We start from the raw sequence: 14,765 nt of genomic DNA on the forward strand, positions 1-14,765 counted from the left end.
CCGGAAGTGCCCGCGCGCCGCTTCCGGCCCCGCGCCCGCTCCCGGAAGCGCTTCCGCCGGACCGCGCATGCGCCCTGGGCGCGGCGGCGGCGCCGTTGCCACGGCAACAACGGTCGCCGCCATGATCCCGCCGCCGGACACGCTGCTGCGCTACAACCCGCCCGTGCTGGTCAGCCGCCGCGCCGAGGGGGCCGCGGTGAGCGGGGCCGGGGATCGGGGGGATCGGGGGGATAGGGGCCGGGGGGCGGGGCCGGGGCCGCGGGATCGGGGCCGGGGATCGGGGCCGGGGGGCGGGGGGATCGGGGCCGGGGCTCGGGGCCGCCCGCACCGAGCGCCCTCTGCTCTCCCCGCAGGGCCGCCCGCAGACGCCGCAGAGCCCGCCGCAGGAGATCCTCAACGTGGTGCTGCCGCCGCGGTGAGCGGGGCCGGGCACCCCGCGCCGGCAGCGCTGGGCCTGGCAGCGCCCGGCCCGGCCGGTGACCCCTGTGCTTGTCGTGGCAGGGAGTGGGAGGAGGAGAACCAGCGCTGGGTGCAGGAGGTGTCGAGCGCGCCCAGCACCCGGCAGGACGTGGTGCATCTGCAGGAGCAGCTGGACCTGCGGCTGCAGCAGCGGCAGGCGCGGGAGACCGGGCTGTGCCCGGTGCGCAGGGAGCTGTACTCGCAGTGCTTCGGTCAGTGCCCCCCGCGCGGCACAGCCCCTGCCGGGGCCTCCCGCTGCAGGCACCGAGCCCTGTCCTGCTGGCACGGCAGGCGCCCCAGAAAGGCAGGCACACACCTGCAGAGCAGTAAAAGATGCAAAGAAGCTAAACGTCCCCTTAGTGGTGCTCCATCAGTCCGTGTGCTGCTGCGTGACTGCCCCGCGCCCCTGCACACCCTGGCTGGTTTCCCAAATGCAAGAGATTGCCCCTGGTTTGAGCACAATTCTGCAGGCTCTTGGCTCCTCTGGAGGCTTCCTGATACCTGCAAAGATCATTGCACGTTTGTAGGTGCTTGCTGCAGAGCTGCAGTGGATGTGCATCTCTGCTGTTAGGGTTTCTCCACCGTCACTCCCCCTTTATTTGCTCACACTTGAGGCAATACCTGCAAAGTAACAAAAAAGCTGCGAGTGTGTGACTCCAGTTGGTCCACGGGGTGGATTAGTGCGGTGGGTTTGTGTGGAGCAGCGCCTGGGTGCAAGAGGAGGCAGTTCTGGGCGCCGCGCGCAGCCCCAGCCAGGCTGAGCAGCCGCGCCCTCCGCAGACGAGCTGATCCGGGAGGTGACCATCAGCTGCGCCGAGCGGGGGCTGCTGCTGCTGCGGGTGCGGGACGAGCTGCTGCTGACGCTGCAGGCGCTGCAGACCCTGTACGAGAGCAGCGTGGCCTTCGGCGTCAGGAAGGCGCTGCGCGCCGAGCAGGGCAAGGCGGACCTGGAGAAGAGGGTGAGTGGTTCCCTGCCTGTGGCCCGGGGTGAGGACGTTGCTCGTAAAGCTGTTGTTCCCGTTTCCACGGGAGGGCAGCAAAGGTCCTCACAGCGCGACTCCTCCTGGTGCTTAATTGTACTTGAGAAAGGATGCGCTGCTTTATCTGCGACACTTCAACGACCGTAGTGTCCAACTCTATCCCGTCTTAACCGAAGATTCCTTATGAACAAAGAAAACTGCAGAGATCTGTACTCTTTTCCCAGATTGTGGAGCTAGAAGGGGAGAAGCGGGAGCTGGAGAGACAAGTGGATGAGCAGAAAGCCAGATGTGAAGCCATTGAGAAACGTGACAACGAGAGGAGGGAGATCGAAGAGAAGAAACACGACGAGGAGGTTCAGTTCCTGAGACAGAAGAACCAACAGCTGAAGGTTGGTAAAAAAAAGGTTATTTCAAATAGTGATGGTAAAACTGCTCATTTTGTAGTTTAAAGTAACTTTCTCCTATTGAAGGCAAATGAAGAGGTTTTGGTCCTTTGCTGTTGGCCCAGAAAGTTGACTCCCTGGTAACCAAGACACACCATTAACACTCAGTGAGAACAACTGTGCCCTTCTGCAGCAGGGACTGCACAGTTACAGGAGGGATTCTGTGCCTGCTGCTTTGGAGAAAACAGCTTCTCCTCATTACTTTGCTTTTGGAAGGAACTCTTTCTTTACTCTTCTGAGTAAAGAAAAAAATGTTACCAGAAGCAACATCTTTCTGGCTACAGTTAAAAACATTTCCTTTACACTGAGCTGCTTCCCTTATCTTCCCTGCTCCTGCAGTTTCTCCTTTCTAAGACTTCAACATCTTTCAGGCCACCTTGAAATGTGTAAGGGCACAAAATGGAGTAACAGAGTGAGTAGGTGTTGCCACTGAATCCATGTTTCTTCCCTGAAGTACCAGTATTTGAACAGCTGTGCATACACCACATTTGTAGTTTATTTTGAGGGCAGCTCTAGCAAGAGGAGCATCTCCCTGCTCTGCATGGTCCCCAATCAATCTACTAATTGGGCATCAAGTTGTCTCAGCAACCGAGAAATTTGCTTTCCCAGCTACTTTTGTCCCAGAGTCAGTTTGTATTCCAGATGCTGGAGAGCCAAATATTTAATTTTGCTAATGCAGTCCAGCCTGAAATCAAAGAATTCAGACCACTGTTTCAACAGCTTTTATTTAATTTCCTCCTCAATGCTTTACATTATGAAATGAGTCTCATTGTATGGAACCAAGGCCAGCTCTGCTCAGAACGCAACAAGTGTTTATGCCAAGAATTGAAAGATAAATTGTAAAACGTGTAGTAAGGAGTGGAACAGCTAGGGAATAAACCCTGGCCTGCTTCTCTTGAAGTATTGCAGCATCCTCAGCTCCCTGCTTTGAGTATCTAACAGACAATTTATCACTTTTCAGTAATGTGGGCTTATTTCTTAGCTTCAGTCTAATTTGACTTACTGTCTCATTTGTTTTTCAGACCCAACTTGAAAGCATCATTGCATCAACGAAGTAGATTTTTTTTATTGCCCTCCAGACAGTACTCAGAAGACCTGTCAGAGCAAGAAGTCTGCAATTAGTGACAAAGATTTGTCTTCATAAAACAATCTTGAATTTTCACTTACTGGTAACTAAAGGCAGCCTAATTGTATTCTTTCTTTCTTGTTCTCTTGAAGAGCTGAAATTCAGCAGCTTCACTAATTCCTGCATGCTCTTTCAATGCCATCTCAGCATTCAGCTCCTTGAATACTGAACCTGTTGGTAGTATGATGCTAGAGGAACTTCAAAGCAATAAACTGATACAGTTTTACATGCAAGCTTCTCTGTACTATTATTACTTTGAAAATGCTGTAGAAAATTCAGGAACAACCTACTAAGAATCAAATTGCAGGCAGATCTTGGACAGATGTTAGGAGGGTATTTCCCTGAGCAAGTTGGTGTTGATTGTACATTAAAATCCCTTGTCAGAACCTCAGTAACCGAGGGTGAGTGGGAGCAAAGCTCCCCACGTGGCTGTTCCTCATGGACCAGAGGGGTGTGATCCACTCCACGCACCACTGCTCACTGGGAGCAAATGAAATCTTGAATTGAGGGACGTGTGTAACTGGCTGGTTATTCCAGCCAGCAGACCTGGGGAAGGCAACTCACTGCAGTTGTATGAAAACCATGGAGCCAGTTTCCAGAAAAAAAAACAAACCATGGCCATGGCCAAGTAACACTTGGGGATGTTTTGCTGGACAGTGTTTACTGGCCCTAGATGGGGATGTGGAAATACCACGATCTCCAGTTGCATAAAGAACTTTCAGATGATGCAGAAACAAAGAGTGAGATGCTACTCCTGGGAACAAGACAGACCAGTCAAAATAGGCTTTGAATGGCAACTGCAAGTTTTGTATTAAAAAAGCCACTGCATACTAGAGCTGTTTTATGTAAAATTTAATAGAATAAGTACTTATTGCTTATGCTTGTATTTTTTGTGCTTTGATCTTTGTCCCTCCAAGCCAGTTTTTTTCTTGTTCTTGTTCTTATTTTTCACGTTGTGAGTTTCATAATAGCGGACTCCAACTTTCTTAGGGCGCTGCTGCCTCTCGGCTCGTCTCCTCTGCAAACACACACAGAGCACATCAGCAAACCCAAGCACCCACAGCCTGGCTTTGTTTGCATTCCTTCAAATGCTGTTCACTTTGCATTCCATGTGCCTCTAGTAGAATAAACTACTTCAAACACAACATACTGATGTGAATATACGGGCATTATATGGAGTCCACCCCCTTGTGCTCTTACGATGTTAAAAAGGAAGATTTGCTTCAATCTTCAGCAAAGTAGTAAACAAAGCATGAGGAGCAACCCAGTGTGTATGGTCACACAAGAGGTCTTAGCAGAAGTGTCACAGAATATTCCTGTATAGGATTCAGTTTTCTGCTCCCCTCGGACAGGCCCAGCAGTGCTTCAGAAGGCCTGGCTGGACAAGGCTGCTCATGAACCACTTCCCAAGCCCCAGACACCGTTCACTTGGCATCCAGTGATTCAAGCAGCAGTTCAGACTTGACCAGCAGCTCTCTTTGAAGACACAACAGTAGTACCCATTCCATTCCAAATTTTCCCATCTCCCAGCATTCAGACCCTGCTCTCTTGACAGCAGCAGGGTCAGCTGAGTGCTGAGAGCAGGACAGACACCCCCAAAGACTCTTCCTGAGCATTTGCTCCCCTGGTCCGTGTCCAGCTGGAGGTGCTGCTGGCCCAGCTCTCAGCAGCAGCAGCCCATGCTGCCTTCACACTCCTCCTGCCTCAGGAACAGTCCCTGCACTCTGTTCCTCCTGCTAGTGCCCAGTCTCAAAGCTCTGCAGTGACAATGGATTATCTAGATATAAAACGGAAAGCTCTTAACTCTGCTCATTTGCTTTACTACAAGAAATCACACTTACTTCTTTAGATGTAAGTTTCTTGCAAGGTTGTTCATCATCATCTTCCTCTCCTGCTTTCCTTTTTCTTTTCTTCCCTGTGCTGCCTGCAAACAGCAGAGACCACACACTTGGACATCTTCCCAAGTTCTGTTTGCAGAACTTCAGCCTGTGGTCACCATCCCACCTACCTCAGCATCCTTTGGTCATGTTTCCACACCTTCTACCAAACCCCCACGCACGTTGCTTACCAGCAAATCCCTATTACCATGAACACTGTCCTGGAGAAGCTGATTGCTTAAAGCCCCACAGAAGTCCAGAAAAATGTCACCGTCTTGTCAGAATAGGGCTATCCCACATAATTTTGCCTTTAATCAAACTTGCTATGGAAACTGAAGCCACAGACTCTTGAAGTCACTGCAATAAAACCTGTAGCCTGCAGTGGCTGTGCTTTTATAACGGCCTAAAACCCTTCCACTCCCTTCTGTGCAGCTTTGCACCCTGTGGAGAGGAAGCTGCTCAGACTGCAATCTGCCCAGAGCACCATTCCTCTGGAAGGAAAACATTTGCCTTCACTTTACCTTCACTGGCTACTGGGGGGACAGATCTTACTCTACAGACACGTGTTCTACAGCGAAGCCACAGCAAGGCCAGCAGGCAGCCCTCAGCTTGGCAGTGGGAAGATTTAAGTAGCTTTAGGGGAAAAAGAATTTGCAATCAGGAGCTAATGGAACACTTCTCTCCCTCTTCTCTTGCTTATGGCTTTTCCAAATGTAGGTTAACAGTGTCTACTAATCTTGTTTTACCTCCATCTTCAGTTTCTTTGGGTTCTTCAGATTTCTGCATGGATTTTGCAAACACTTTCTCACTCAGCTGCTTAGGGATTCTACAAAAGATAAAATGAGCAAAAAAAAAGAATGTTGTAACATAAAACATAACCATCTCCAAGAAGTGATCAGGCTCCAGGAGATCCCAGTAGCCCATCAGCAGCAGAGCCACAGCCTTTGCACCTAAAACACATTATTGCAGTATTTTGTCTCTGGGGTTACTGGGCTCGTGCACTGCACAAAGGGATAAAATGTGACACTTAACCTTGAACTCTCAGTCTCACAAAACTGCTGGTGAGCTTTGCTAGAACTGGGCCTGCTCTGTTAGCTGGGGCACTCCCATACACAGATGGAGACCCAGCTGGAGTATCCAGGTAGGACATTAGCCTTGGTGCTGCTCAAGAAAGAATCCAACATCAAGGAGAGATGAACTACTACTACCCAGAACACCAACAGATCTCTCATCCACAGCTTAAGAGGCAGCTTTCAAAAAGGTAGAACATTTTTGTTATGATGGCAAATAGGATTTTTTGGAATGATCTTTCAAAACCAAACCTGTGCTTAGCCAAGGTTCAGATATTTATGGCTAAGATCACCTCTGGCAGCTTGTGTGTGGCACAAGACAAGCAAGTCATGAGTGGAGGGAACATACAGCAGAACAATATTAGCACTTTTCCCCCAACAAACTACCTGGCTCACTGAACATGTTCAGGTACCTTATTGCTGAGAATCTCTTGGCTTTGGCTTTATCCAGGAATTTCTTGTATTTTGCAATCTTCTCCTCCAAAGCCTGAAGAGCTGCCTTTGAGCTCTCCTTGGCAACTGGTGCAGCCACCTGTGGTTCCTCCTCCACTGAATCTTGATGTTGCCCATTTTCCTCTTTCTCCTCTTCCTGCTCCTCCTCTCCAGAAGAGTCACTGTCTGTTTCATCAAAGCCTGGCACGTCTACAGGAACCAGGTCTTCTTCTGAGAACTCAGGTGCCACATTAATCCTCCCAAAGTTCTGCCGAACATGGGACATGAGCTGCTTCATTTCAGTGCTTGGGTTATTCTCTTCTGCTGGTTCCACACCTGCTGCCACGGGCTCAGAGATCTTCTCCTCATCATTATCTTGGCTTGATGTCACAGGTACTTCCAGCACAGGAGGCTACAAGAAAGAGTGCAATGGATATCTTATCCACAATGTCTGTCCCACCATCTCTGAGAGCTACTTCCATTTTATCTTTTTGAACAAAGTCAAGATGACAGGCTAAAGGTGTGACAACTACTGGCATTTCTGGCAGTCAGATGATAGCAAAATGGCTCAGACATCTCTGGAGAGCATCACTACAGAGTCTCACCAAATTCGAGTGTCACCTGAATCACCAGATTTAAGCAGAGCCCAAGATGTTCACTGCCCAATTAGATGGCACCCTGGGAAAACCAACATGAATCCCATTAGGGAAATTAAATAATGGGAGAGAAGAGGTGACACGAGCACCACATTCCTACCTGAGGACCTGGCTCTGCATTGGGTGGCTTCACAAAGAAGGGAATTCTGCCTCTCTGCCAGTCATTCAGAACCATCTTGCTCACTGTTTGTGTGTCAGGTTCACCACCCTGAAAGAACCCAGTGACAGTTTATGTCCACGTGTGCAGGGCACACCACCTTCCTTCCACCCGCAAGCAACAGAAACACTCCTGCTCCCATGTTCAGTAAGAGGCCCCAAGCTCTTCCAGCCCACAAATGCAGAACGCTGTCACACCTTTAGCAGCTTTCCAGTCCTAGCAGCAAGTTTCTCAAGGAATTCTTCTGTATCCTTCCAGGAATCAATTTTGTATGTCTTTCTGATGTACTCTGGTTTGGCTCTTTCCAGCACAGCACTGATATGATCTTCAGGGCTCTTAATCTTTTCAACTTGAACCTGAGAACACAAGTCAGAGCATCAGCCCCTTGTTTATTTGAGCCCAGATCAGACCGAACACAGCAGAGGTCCTCTAGCACTTTGTGCAGGTACATACCACTCCCTTCAGCACAATGTCTGTCTCTGTATCTCCAGATGGATAAACCACACCTGGGCAGTCGATGAGAAAGATCCTCCGCATCAAGGTGATGTACTGCCAGACCTGGGAGAGCCAGAGAGCCCCATCACCTCCTGCCACACCACCCAGACCTGCTCTCAAGGCAGGGCTCCAACACCCTGGAGCCAGGAGCTGGGCACTCAGACACAGAATGTAACTCAGCAGCCCTGCTCCGTGCTCCTGCTGCCCCTGCCAGAGCCACCCACAGCTCCATGCAGCTGCTGATGCCCAGGACCAGGGTGAGGAAACAACAACCACGAACAACTCTGGCACTCTGTGGTTTTCCTCTTCCATGATTCTTAACTTTAGTGATATTTGTGAACAAGCTCACAAGGAAGGTTCCTCATAACTGTCTTCTTGTTTACTGTCACACTTCAGAAGAACAAACCCAGCTCTAAGGAGCCTGGCAGCACAAACGTGCCCAATCATTTGATTTGGAAAAGCAGATACAAGTCATGGCAGCTGAGCACTCAGGTCCCAGCACTGCTGTGCAGAACAGTGGGAATCAGGAACGGTGCCCACAGCTGTGCTGCAGAGCAGGGCCTGTCCACCAGCCACCCCCAGGCTCAGGGTCACAGCCCTAAACCTGAAAATGACATCGAGCCCATTTTTACATGAATTCTGCCTTTGACAATGCACATACATAATTAATTTTTATCTTTGATGTTGGGATTTCTTCCTACCTTTGTTTCACCTGCAATAGGTGCCACATTGCAGACCTTCTTAGACCTCAGGGTATTGATGATTGAGCTTTTACCAACATTGGGATAACCAATGAAACCCACACTGATCTGCTTCTTGTCAGAATGTAACTGTTAAGAAACAATACCTCTTTTTAACACCTCATAGAGAAAGGCAGAATTACTACAGCAGCTTTGAGCACTAGAGCAGCTACTGCTCTCACTATAATGTAAAGCAAAAGCAGCACATTACAAAATGACATCAGTTATTTCTATCAGGAGAAATGTATTAGGATACAACTTGGCACCCAAGAACTCCAAGCACTGAAGACAATATTTGCTACTTCAAAAGCAAGATGTGAACCTCTTGCATTCCTGATTGCTCTAGAATTACTTGTGGATGCTTTCAGAACTCATTTAAGTTGAGAAACCAAGCAAAGAGTTGCTGGGGACAGAACACAGACGTGGCTTGAAGAGACAGTGACTAATCCAAAGGCAACAGAAAGTGACTTTCTTGGAAAAATGAAGCCATGTAAAAAGAAAATACAGACACATGCAGGAGATCAATAGGTGTGAAGTATGTTCCCTTCTACACATTCAAATGAGCCCTAGGACTGCCACTGGGATACTTGGTCTATAGCAAGCCTCGACCAGAGGCTGATGGTCAAACATGCTCTTTCTGGATCTCCTCAGCCTGACAAACATTTAGAATGTATCTGAAGGAGTACTTTCCATTTTCTCTCCAAAGAGCAGAGCTTTCCTGGCGGAGCTGCTTGCTGACGGAATGGCCCCAGGAAAGTGCTGAACCCCAAACACCAACAACACAAACACTGAACACCCCTGCCCCCAAACAACGACACAAATCCCCCACATGGGTCTGTACCTTTCCAAACTGCCTTAAGAGCTGTATGAAGGCACCTTTGCCAAAAGGGTTTGTGAGGCTGGCGTGAAAAGCAAGTGTTGGATACTCCTGGGAGAGGACAGCGACCCAGCGCTTCTGCGGGGAGAGGGGAGGTCAGGACCCGCTGCCCAGGGCAGGGCACAGCAGCTCCACTTGGGTCACAGATGCAAGAACTGCTGTGCAAGAACCTTTGAAGCATTTCACCAACACAACAGCTAAAAGCACCAAGTATTGTTTTTATAAAAGACAAACAATTTCCCAAAAATGCCTTCACTGCTCAAGCTAATTAGTTTAACAACATAAAGCAAACCAGCTGTGGTGGATACGGATCTTAAGCAGACCAGCATTTAGCACACTCTGGAGACATCAGCTGAACTGTTAAATCCAGACAGAGGAAGTAGAGAATTTGTGGCTGGCGAGTGTTGCTCAACTTGGCCAAACTTGGACAGATTTACATGGTAATTGTTACTTTTATAGCAGGCAAGCAGAGAGTTCCCAGTGACCCAGCTACATGACGCCCTTTGAGGACAGCATGAGGACTGGCAACTGAACTAAAGCAGAGGCTACAAAAGGAACAAAGGAGATCCAAGGAATAACAGACAGGACTGTGCTTACAGTAGCCCAGGTAGGAACAAGATCACATTTGTTCAGGACAAAAATGAGATGTTTCCAGTGCTTCTCCTTTTTCAGGTAAGATTCCACATGCGGGGAGCGAGTTCCCATGGGATCCCTGGCATCAAGAACTTGAACAACAACATCTGATGAGTCTATCACCTGAAAAACATAATGCAGAAGAGTTTTTAGAGAAACACCTATAGCTCCAAAATGAAAACTAGTAAATTAAAAAAACCTTAACAACTGTGCCCTCCCCACAGAGGAGTGAAGGTCAGACCAATCCCCACAGATCCTCCCCTCCCTCTTCCCACAACTCCCCTCCACACTCAGCCTGCACAGCTGAATAGCTGGTACCTGTTGGTACCTGTTCCAAGACACCAGGAGAGGACTGCTGCACTTGGGAAAGAAAACACAGCTCCCAAAAAGGAAAATTAATTGCTTCAGTAGACAAAAATAATGTTTGCCCTCCATTCTGCAGCAATTCAATTCATTTCATAACGGATCAGGATATAAAGTATGTTTTCTGGATAAATATGAATCACACAACCAAGCAGGAACCTGCTGTTAGTCCACTAAGCATCTACAGCAGGGAGCTGTCATTTATGACTTGATTCAAGCCAAGTGAATTTGTTTCACAGCTATTTCCTGCATTTTTGGCAGTGTCCTACTGAAATCTGTTTTTCTCTGCCGTTCCCAGCGCTTTTAGATCTAAATGAAAAGGTTTTAAGCTGCATTTGGAAATTCAGAGCAAAAAGTCAAGCAATTTCACACCTAACAGTCCCCGAGAGCACATAAACTGCTCTTACAGCCCTAATTCATTCTCAGTGTCCGTTCCTCCAGCACTCAAGGTCAGAGCCCTCCCAAGACAGCCCTATCAACATGCCAGATGTTTTTAGCCTAAAGACACTCGGGGGCCTCTGGCTGGTTTATTTGTGGTGAAGCCCCAGGAATCCCAGAGAAGGTGACATCCTGGCTCTGCCAGTCCCTCCCTACATCATATATTTAAAGGTTGTTTGTTCCAGTGGGACAAGAGCTGAGAAATCAAGCTCAGTCAGGCAGAAATTTGAAAATGAGTCTCTGCTCTCCACCACAACTGGCTTTTTCTGTTCCCATCTGTGCACTGTGTCCATACCAGAAAAAGGGTGGATGGCTTCAAGCCTGTTAGTCCAAGCAGGCTGCCAGGAAAGCAGGCAAGGGAAGGACAAACTCAGGACATTTCTGCACAAAGAGAGCTGCTGTCTTAACCTTTCTAAGAAACGTTACAGCACATTAAGTTGTAGCACAGCTTCCCTCACAAAGCAATACATGGTTTTCAGAGCTGCTCTGATTAGTGCTGCACAGGATTCCCAGTGCTGCACAGGATTCCCAGTGCTGCACAGGATTCCCAGTGCTGTTGTGAAGCACTGGACTTGGCAATGGCCGATGGACGTGACTGCTGCAAATTACAAGTGTTGCTTACCTTGTAGAGCTCACCCCAGATTCTTTTGGACTGTCCTTTCTTATAGATATCCTCTTGTGCTTCATCCCTGGAAGCAGATCACCAGAGACATCAGCAAGAGGGCTCCAGTGCTGTCTTCTGAAGAGCCACGCAGCCCCCGACGGGCAGCAGGGAGGAGGCCCGAGCCAGGGTGCAGCCCCTCACCCCCACGGACACACACACCTTCCAGATCCTGCCCACCAGTTACCCACAGACAGAGCTGGCCTTTCTGAAACCAAGGGGTGAGCAGTGCCCTGTGTACCTGACCCCGGTGTCCTCGGCCACCAGGTCCCGGTCGCGGTCGCGGTCGTAGGCGCCGGCGGAGGCCTGGGCTCCCTCCAGCAGGGCCTGCAGGTCAGCACTGCCCAGCGCCGGCCTCTTCCGCTGCGCGCGCGGCCCAAACGTCGCCTCAAACGTCTCTGTGTCCAGAATGTGAACTCTGGAGGTCTGAGGGAGGACAGGGTGGTCAAAAAACCCGCAGGCAGTTTCCCCCCCGCCCCGGGTGAGGCGCAGCCTGCAGGACCCTGCGGGGGGTCAGGGCACTTCCCAGGGCTCCGAGCCCCAGCCTCATCTCTGAGGAACACCAGGGGTATTTAAGAGAACACTTGCCAAAGAGCTGTGCTCCAGTCCTTTCACCATCAACAATGTCACAGGTAATTAAAGCTCCAATGATGAAAATTCAGCTGCTATCTTTGATCATTTCCTATTTTTCTAACAAGTGCACAAATCTCGCCAAATTCACAGTTTGTCAGGGGTAATTACACTCAAAACTGTAAATTTTAAAGCCCGTAACGAACGCCAGCTTTTCTTGGAACGAGCAGCTCATTGCTTGAAGAAGGAATTTCTTTCTGCAATGCACATTTTAGTTTCTTGCCTCTTTTTCCTTAATTAAAGTAACATTTGTATGACATAAACCCAGCAAGTTTCCAGATGAGAAAATTGCTATGAGAGTCCAAAAGAATGATTCAGATGCCACGAAAAAAAAGAGCAATAACTAAGATTTGATGTAGTAGAAATGAAGGCTGCGTGCACAAGAATCTCTGATTCAAGACAAAAAGCACAGATTTGAGTTCAAATGCATCACACAACACAGAGTGACCAGGGAGTGAAGTGTCCCCAGAAAGGTCCCTGTCACACGAGCTGTTAGAAGAGGGGACAAGTGGCTACAGATCCCCTGAGCTGGCACAGGACCCCAGGGCGTTTTAGGGTAAGTTTTCTACTGGAAAATGAGGCCTTCCAATGAATCACAGATCTCTCAAACTCCTCCTCTGCCTTCATCCCACGCCCGCAGGGCCAGGCTCTCAGAACTGTCCCTCCCCAGGTCCAGCCCCCTGTGCTCTAGGACAGGGGCAGGGCAGCTGCCCCCCGGGACCCCCGTGCCCAGGACCCAGCCCCTCCAGACACAGGGAACAACTCACGTGTGGTTTGATCCGGTCGTGGAACAGGGACATGGGCAGCTTCCTCTGCTTCATCACCACCCGGTACGGGTCCTTCATGACAGTTTCCATCTCCTCCTGGAACTTCTGCAGGGAGGACTGCTTGATCACTCGGGTATTGCCTGTGCCACAGGGAGCACTGCAGCTGAGCATTCCTCACTGGCACTGCCCAGAGAGCCTGGGCACTGATCCAGTGGTGATGCTCCGACTGGAACCACCAGAGGATTTTGCTTGAGACAACCCAGAAATCAGCACAAATAAACCAATTCCCTTCTTTCCCACTGCTTGAAAAGAAACGCTAAAAGCTTCCGCAGGGCACCTCACACCCACGGGCTGCAGCAGAGGTGGGCAAAGCCCAGGCAGTGGCTGGAAGAGGCAGAACAACCCGGGGTGCAGTGGCTCCCAGGCCTCCTCTGCCCCACAGCACCGAGACCCCAGCTCTGACACAAACACCCTCCAAGATGCCCCAGGTTCTTAAGCTTGAAAGTCTCAAAGTTGAAAAAAGAACAACTCACCAAACCATTTAATATTTGGTTCCACTCTTGCAACCGTGCCTGGTGCCACTGTTGACTGGTACTGCAGAGGCTTGATCACTTTACCATGCTTGTTCCTAAGTGAGGAATGAGAGCACGTGCCTGCAGGAGGGCAGCACCCACAGACCCCCCAGCCACAGCTGGAGCCCAGGGAGTGTGAGCAGGGACAGAGCTGCCCGTGCCTGGGGACAGCAGGGGTGACACAGCCCAGACACACTCCTGCAGCCTTTCGTCACCCCAGGAACAAAAGCACCAGAACACAACCGCCTGTAACCCCACTCTGCTCCCCTGGGAATCTGGAACCAGCTGTGCCAGCAGCTGCCACAGAGCTGAGACTTGGCTGAAACTCTGGGATCTTTTACAACGCGTCCTTCCCAGCCCCCTCCCACAGTGAGCTCTGGTGAAGCCAACACGCTGCTGCCCTGACCCGGGGCTCCCGGCGGTCACACGGTCACCGGGACCGGCGCCGCCCGGAGCCCGGCGCTGCGGAGCTGGGAACCACCAGACAAACCCGCTGCGTCCCCGGCGGCGCCACCTGCGCCCGGTCCCGGCGGGAGCCGCCCCTGAAGCGGCCACGACACCGACGGGGCGGCCGGGCCGGCCGCGCTCACCTCCGCTCCTTCTGCCGGTACATGTTGAGGCGCCGGATGGTGGCTCGGTCCCGCATGTTGTTTCCTCCCGCGCCCCCGACACGGTCTGTGGAGAGAAAACAGCGTCAGGCCCGGGCCGAGCGCGGCGCAGCGGAGCGGAGCGGGCCCGGCGCCCCCGTACCGGGGTTGGTGCTGGCGCGGGAGGGGTTGATGGTGCTGCGGCCCTTGTAGCGCGGCTTCACCATGGTGCCGGCGGGGCGGGAGAGCCGGGAGAGCCGGGAGAGCGGGGAGGCCGCTCGGCCACACGCGCCGCACCGGGCAGGAAGCGCCGCACAAGCAGTTCCGGGGCGGGGGGCAGCGGCGTGACGCACTTCCGCCGGCGGAGCGGACCCCCCGGGGCGGGGGGGGTACGGGCGGGACGCGGGGGATGCGGGGGATGCGGGATGCGGGGGATGCGGGGGATGCGGGATGCGGGATGCAGGACGCGGGACGCGCTGCCGCCCCGTGGCCGGAGCGCCCGGCGGGTCCCGCCCTGGCAGCGCGGATCCGCGGCAGCGGTGCCGGGAGGTACCGGAGCTGGGGTGGGGGCCAAACCGGCCCCGTCCTGCCCGGGAACCGCCCCGCGCCCCGGCCCGCACGGGCGGGAGGGCAGAGCAGCCGCGGCTGGTGCCGCTGCCCCGCTCCGCGGGCGCCCCCGGGTCCCGGCAATTAACGCTCCCAAGATGTTCTCTTGCCCTGCTCAGCGTTTGGCCGCTCGGACCCCCCTGCACAGCGGAGCCCGAACGAGGCAGGACTCGGGAGCTGGTTTGCGAGATGGAGG

General features: G+C 51.7%; 2 protein-coding genes across 5 annotated transcripts; one reads left to right on the plus strand and one right to left on the minus strand.

Annotated features, from left to right (window-relative positions):
• The first annotated feature begins 97 nt into the window (after positions 1 to 97).
• On the plus strand, positions 98 to 3,241 carry DNALI1 (dynein axonemal light intermediate chain 1). The gene is made up of 6 exons (XM_051638142.1): positions 98 to 196; positions 354 to 415; positions 502 to 671; positions 1,240 to 1,418; positions 1,664 to 1,828; positions 2,905 to 3,241. Exons 1-6 carry the CDS (start codon positions 122 to 124, stop codon positions 2,938 to 2,940), a joined length of 687 nt encoding a protein of 228 aa, XP_051494102.1. The 5' UTR covers positions 98 to 121; the 3' UTR covers positions 2,941 to 3,241.
• GNL2 (G protein nucleolar 2) lies at positions 2,889 to 14,277 on the minus strand. 4 transcript variants are annotated; one of them, XM_051638124.1, is made up of 17 exons: positions 14,127 to 14,276; positions 13,967 to 14,051; positions 13,338 to 13,432; positions 12,805 to 12,944; positions 11,649 to 11,833; positions 11,369 to 11,435; positions 9,910 to 10,068; positions 9,277 to 9,390; positions 8,397 to 8,525; positions 7,654 to 7,758; positions 7,398 to 7,556; positions 7,144 to 7,251; positions 6,369 to 6,799; positions 5,632 to 5,711; positions 4,850 to 4,932; positions 3,877 to 4,026; positions 2,889 to 2,977 (listed from the first exon to the last, which is right to left on the minus strand). In XM_051638124.1, the coding sequence occupies exons 1-16, from the start codon at positions 14,188 to 14,190 to the stop codon at positions 3,877 to 3,879; spliced, it is 2,154 nt and encodes a 717-aa protein (XP_051494084.1). In that variant the 5' UTR covers positions 14,191 to 14,276; the 3' UTR covers positions 2,889 to 2,977. The 4 variants fall into 4 exon arrangements, with proteins under 4 accessions (XP_051494084.1, XP_051494083.1, XP_051494085.1 ...); XM_051638123.1 differs by lacking the exon at positions 2,889 to 2,977 and having other exon boundaries at positions 3,846 to 4,026; XM_051638126.1 differs by lacking the exons at positions 2,889 to 2,977; positions 3,877 to 4,026 and adding an exon at positions 4,033 to 4,765.
• Between the last annotated feature and the right edge of the window lie 488 nt (positions 14,278 to 14,765).

This window comes from Apus apus, chromosome 21 (genome assembly GCF_020740795.1).
Source record: "Apus apus isolate bApuApu2 chromosome 21, bApuApu2.pri.cur, whole genome shotgun sequence".
In the NCBI taxonomy this organism is placed as follows: domain Eukaryota; kingdom Metazoa; phylum Chordata; class Aves; order Apodiformes; family Apodidae; genus Apus; species Apus apus.

What these genes read in the sequence shown, in the direction of transcription:
- GNL2 (XM_051638124.1), bottom strand. Translation starts at nt 14,190, where the DNA reads ATGGTGAAGCCGCGCTACAAGGGCCGCAGCACCATCAACCCCTCCCGC. An exon ending in TTGTTCCTACCTGGGCTACT is followed by an intron (nt 9,391 to 9,909) that starts GTAAGCACAGTC and finishes CTCTCCCCGCAG; the next exon opens with AAGCGCTGGGTCGCTGTCCT. An exon ending in CTATTGCAGGTGAAACAAAG is followed by an intron (nt 7,759 to 8,396) that starts GTAGGAAGAAAT and finishes TGGCTCTCCCAG; the next exon opens with GTCTGGCAGTACATCACCTT.
- DNALI1 (XM_051638142.1), top strand. Translation starts at nt 122, where the DNA reads ATGATCCCGCCGCCGGACACGCTGCTGCGCTACAACCCGCCCGTGCTG. An exon ending in GCCGCGCCGAGGGGGCCGCG is followed by an intron (nt 197 to 353) that starts GTGAGCGGGGCC and finishes CTCTCCCCGCAG; the next exon opens with GGCCGCCCGCAGACGCCGCA. An exon ending in GCTGTACTCGCAGTGCTTCG is followed by an intron (nt 672 to 1,239) that starts GTCAGTGCCCCC and finishes CGCCCTCCGCAG; the next exon opens with ACGAGCTGATCCGGGAGGTG.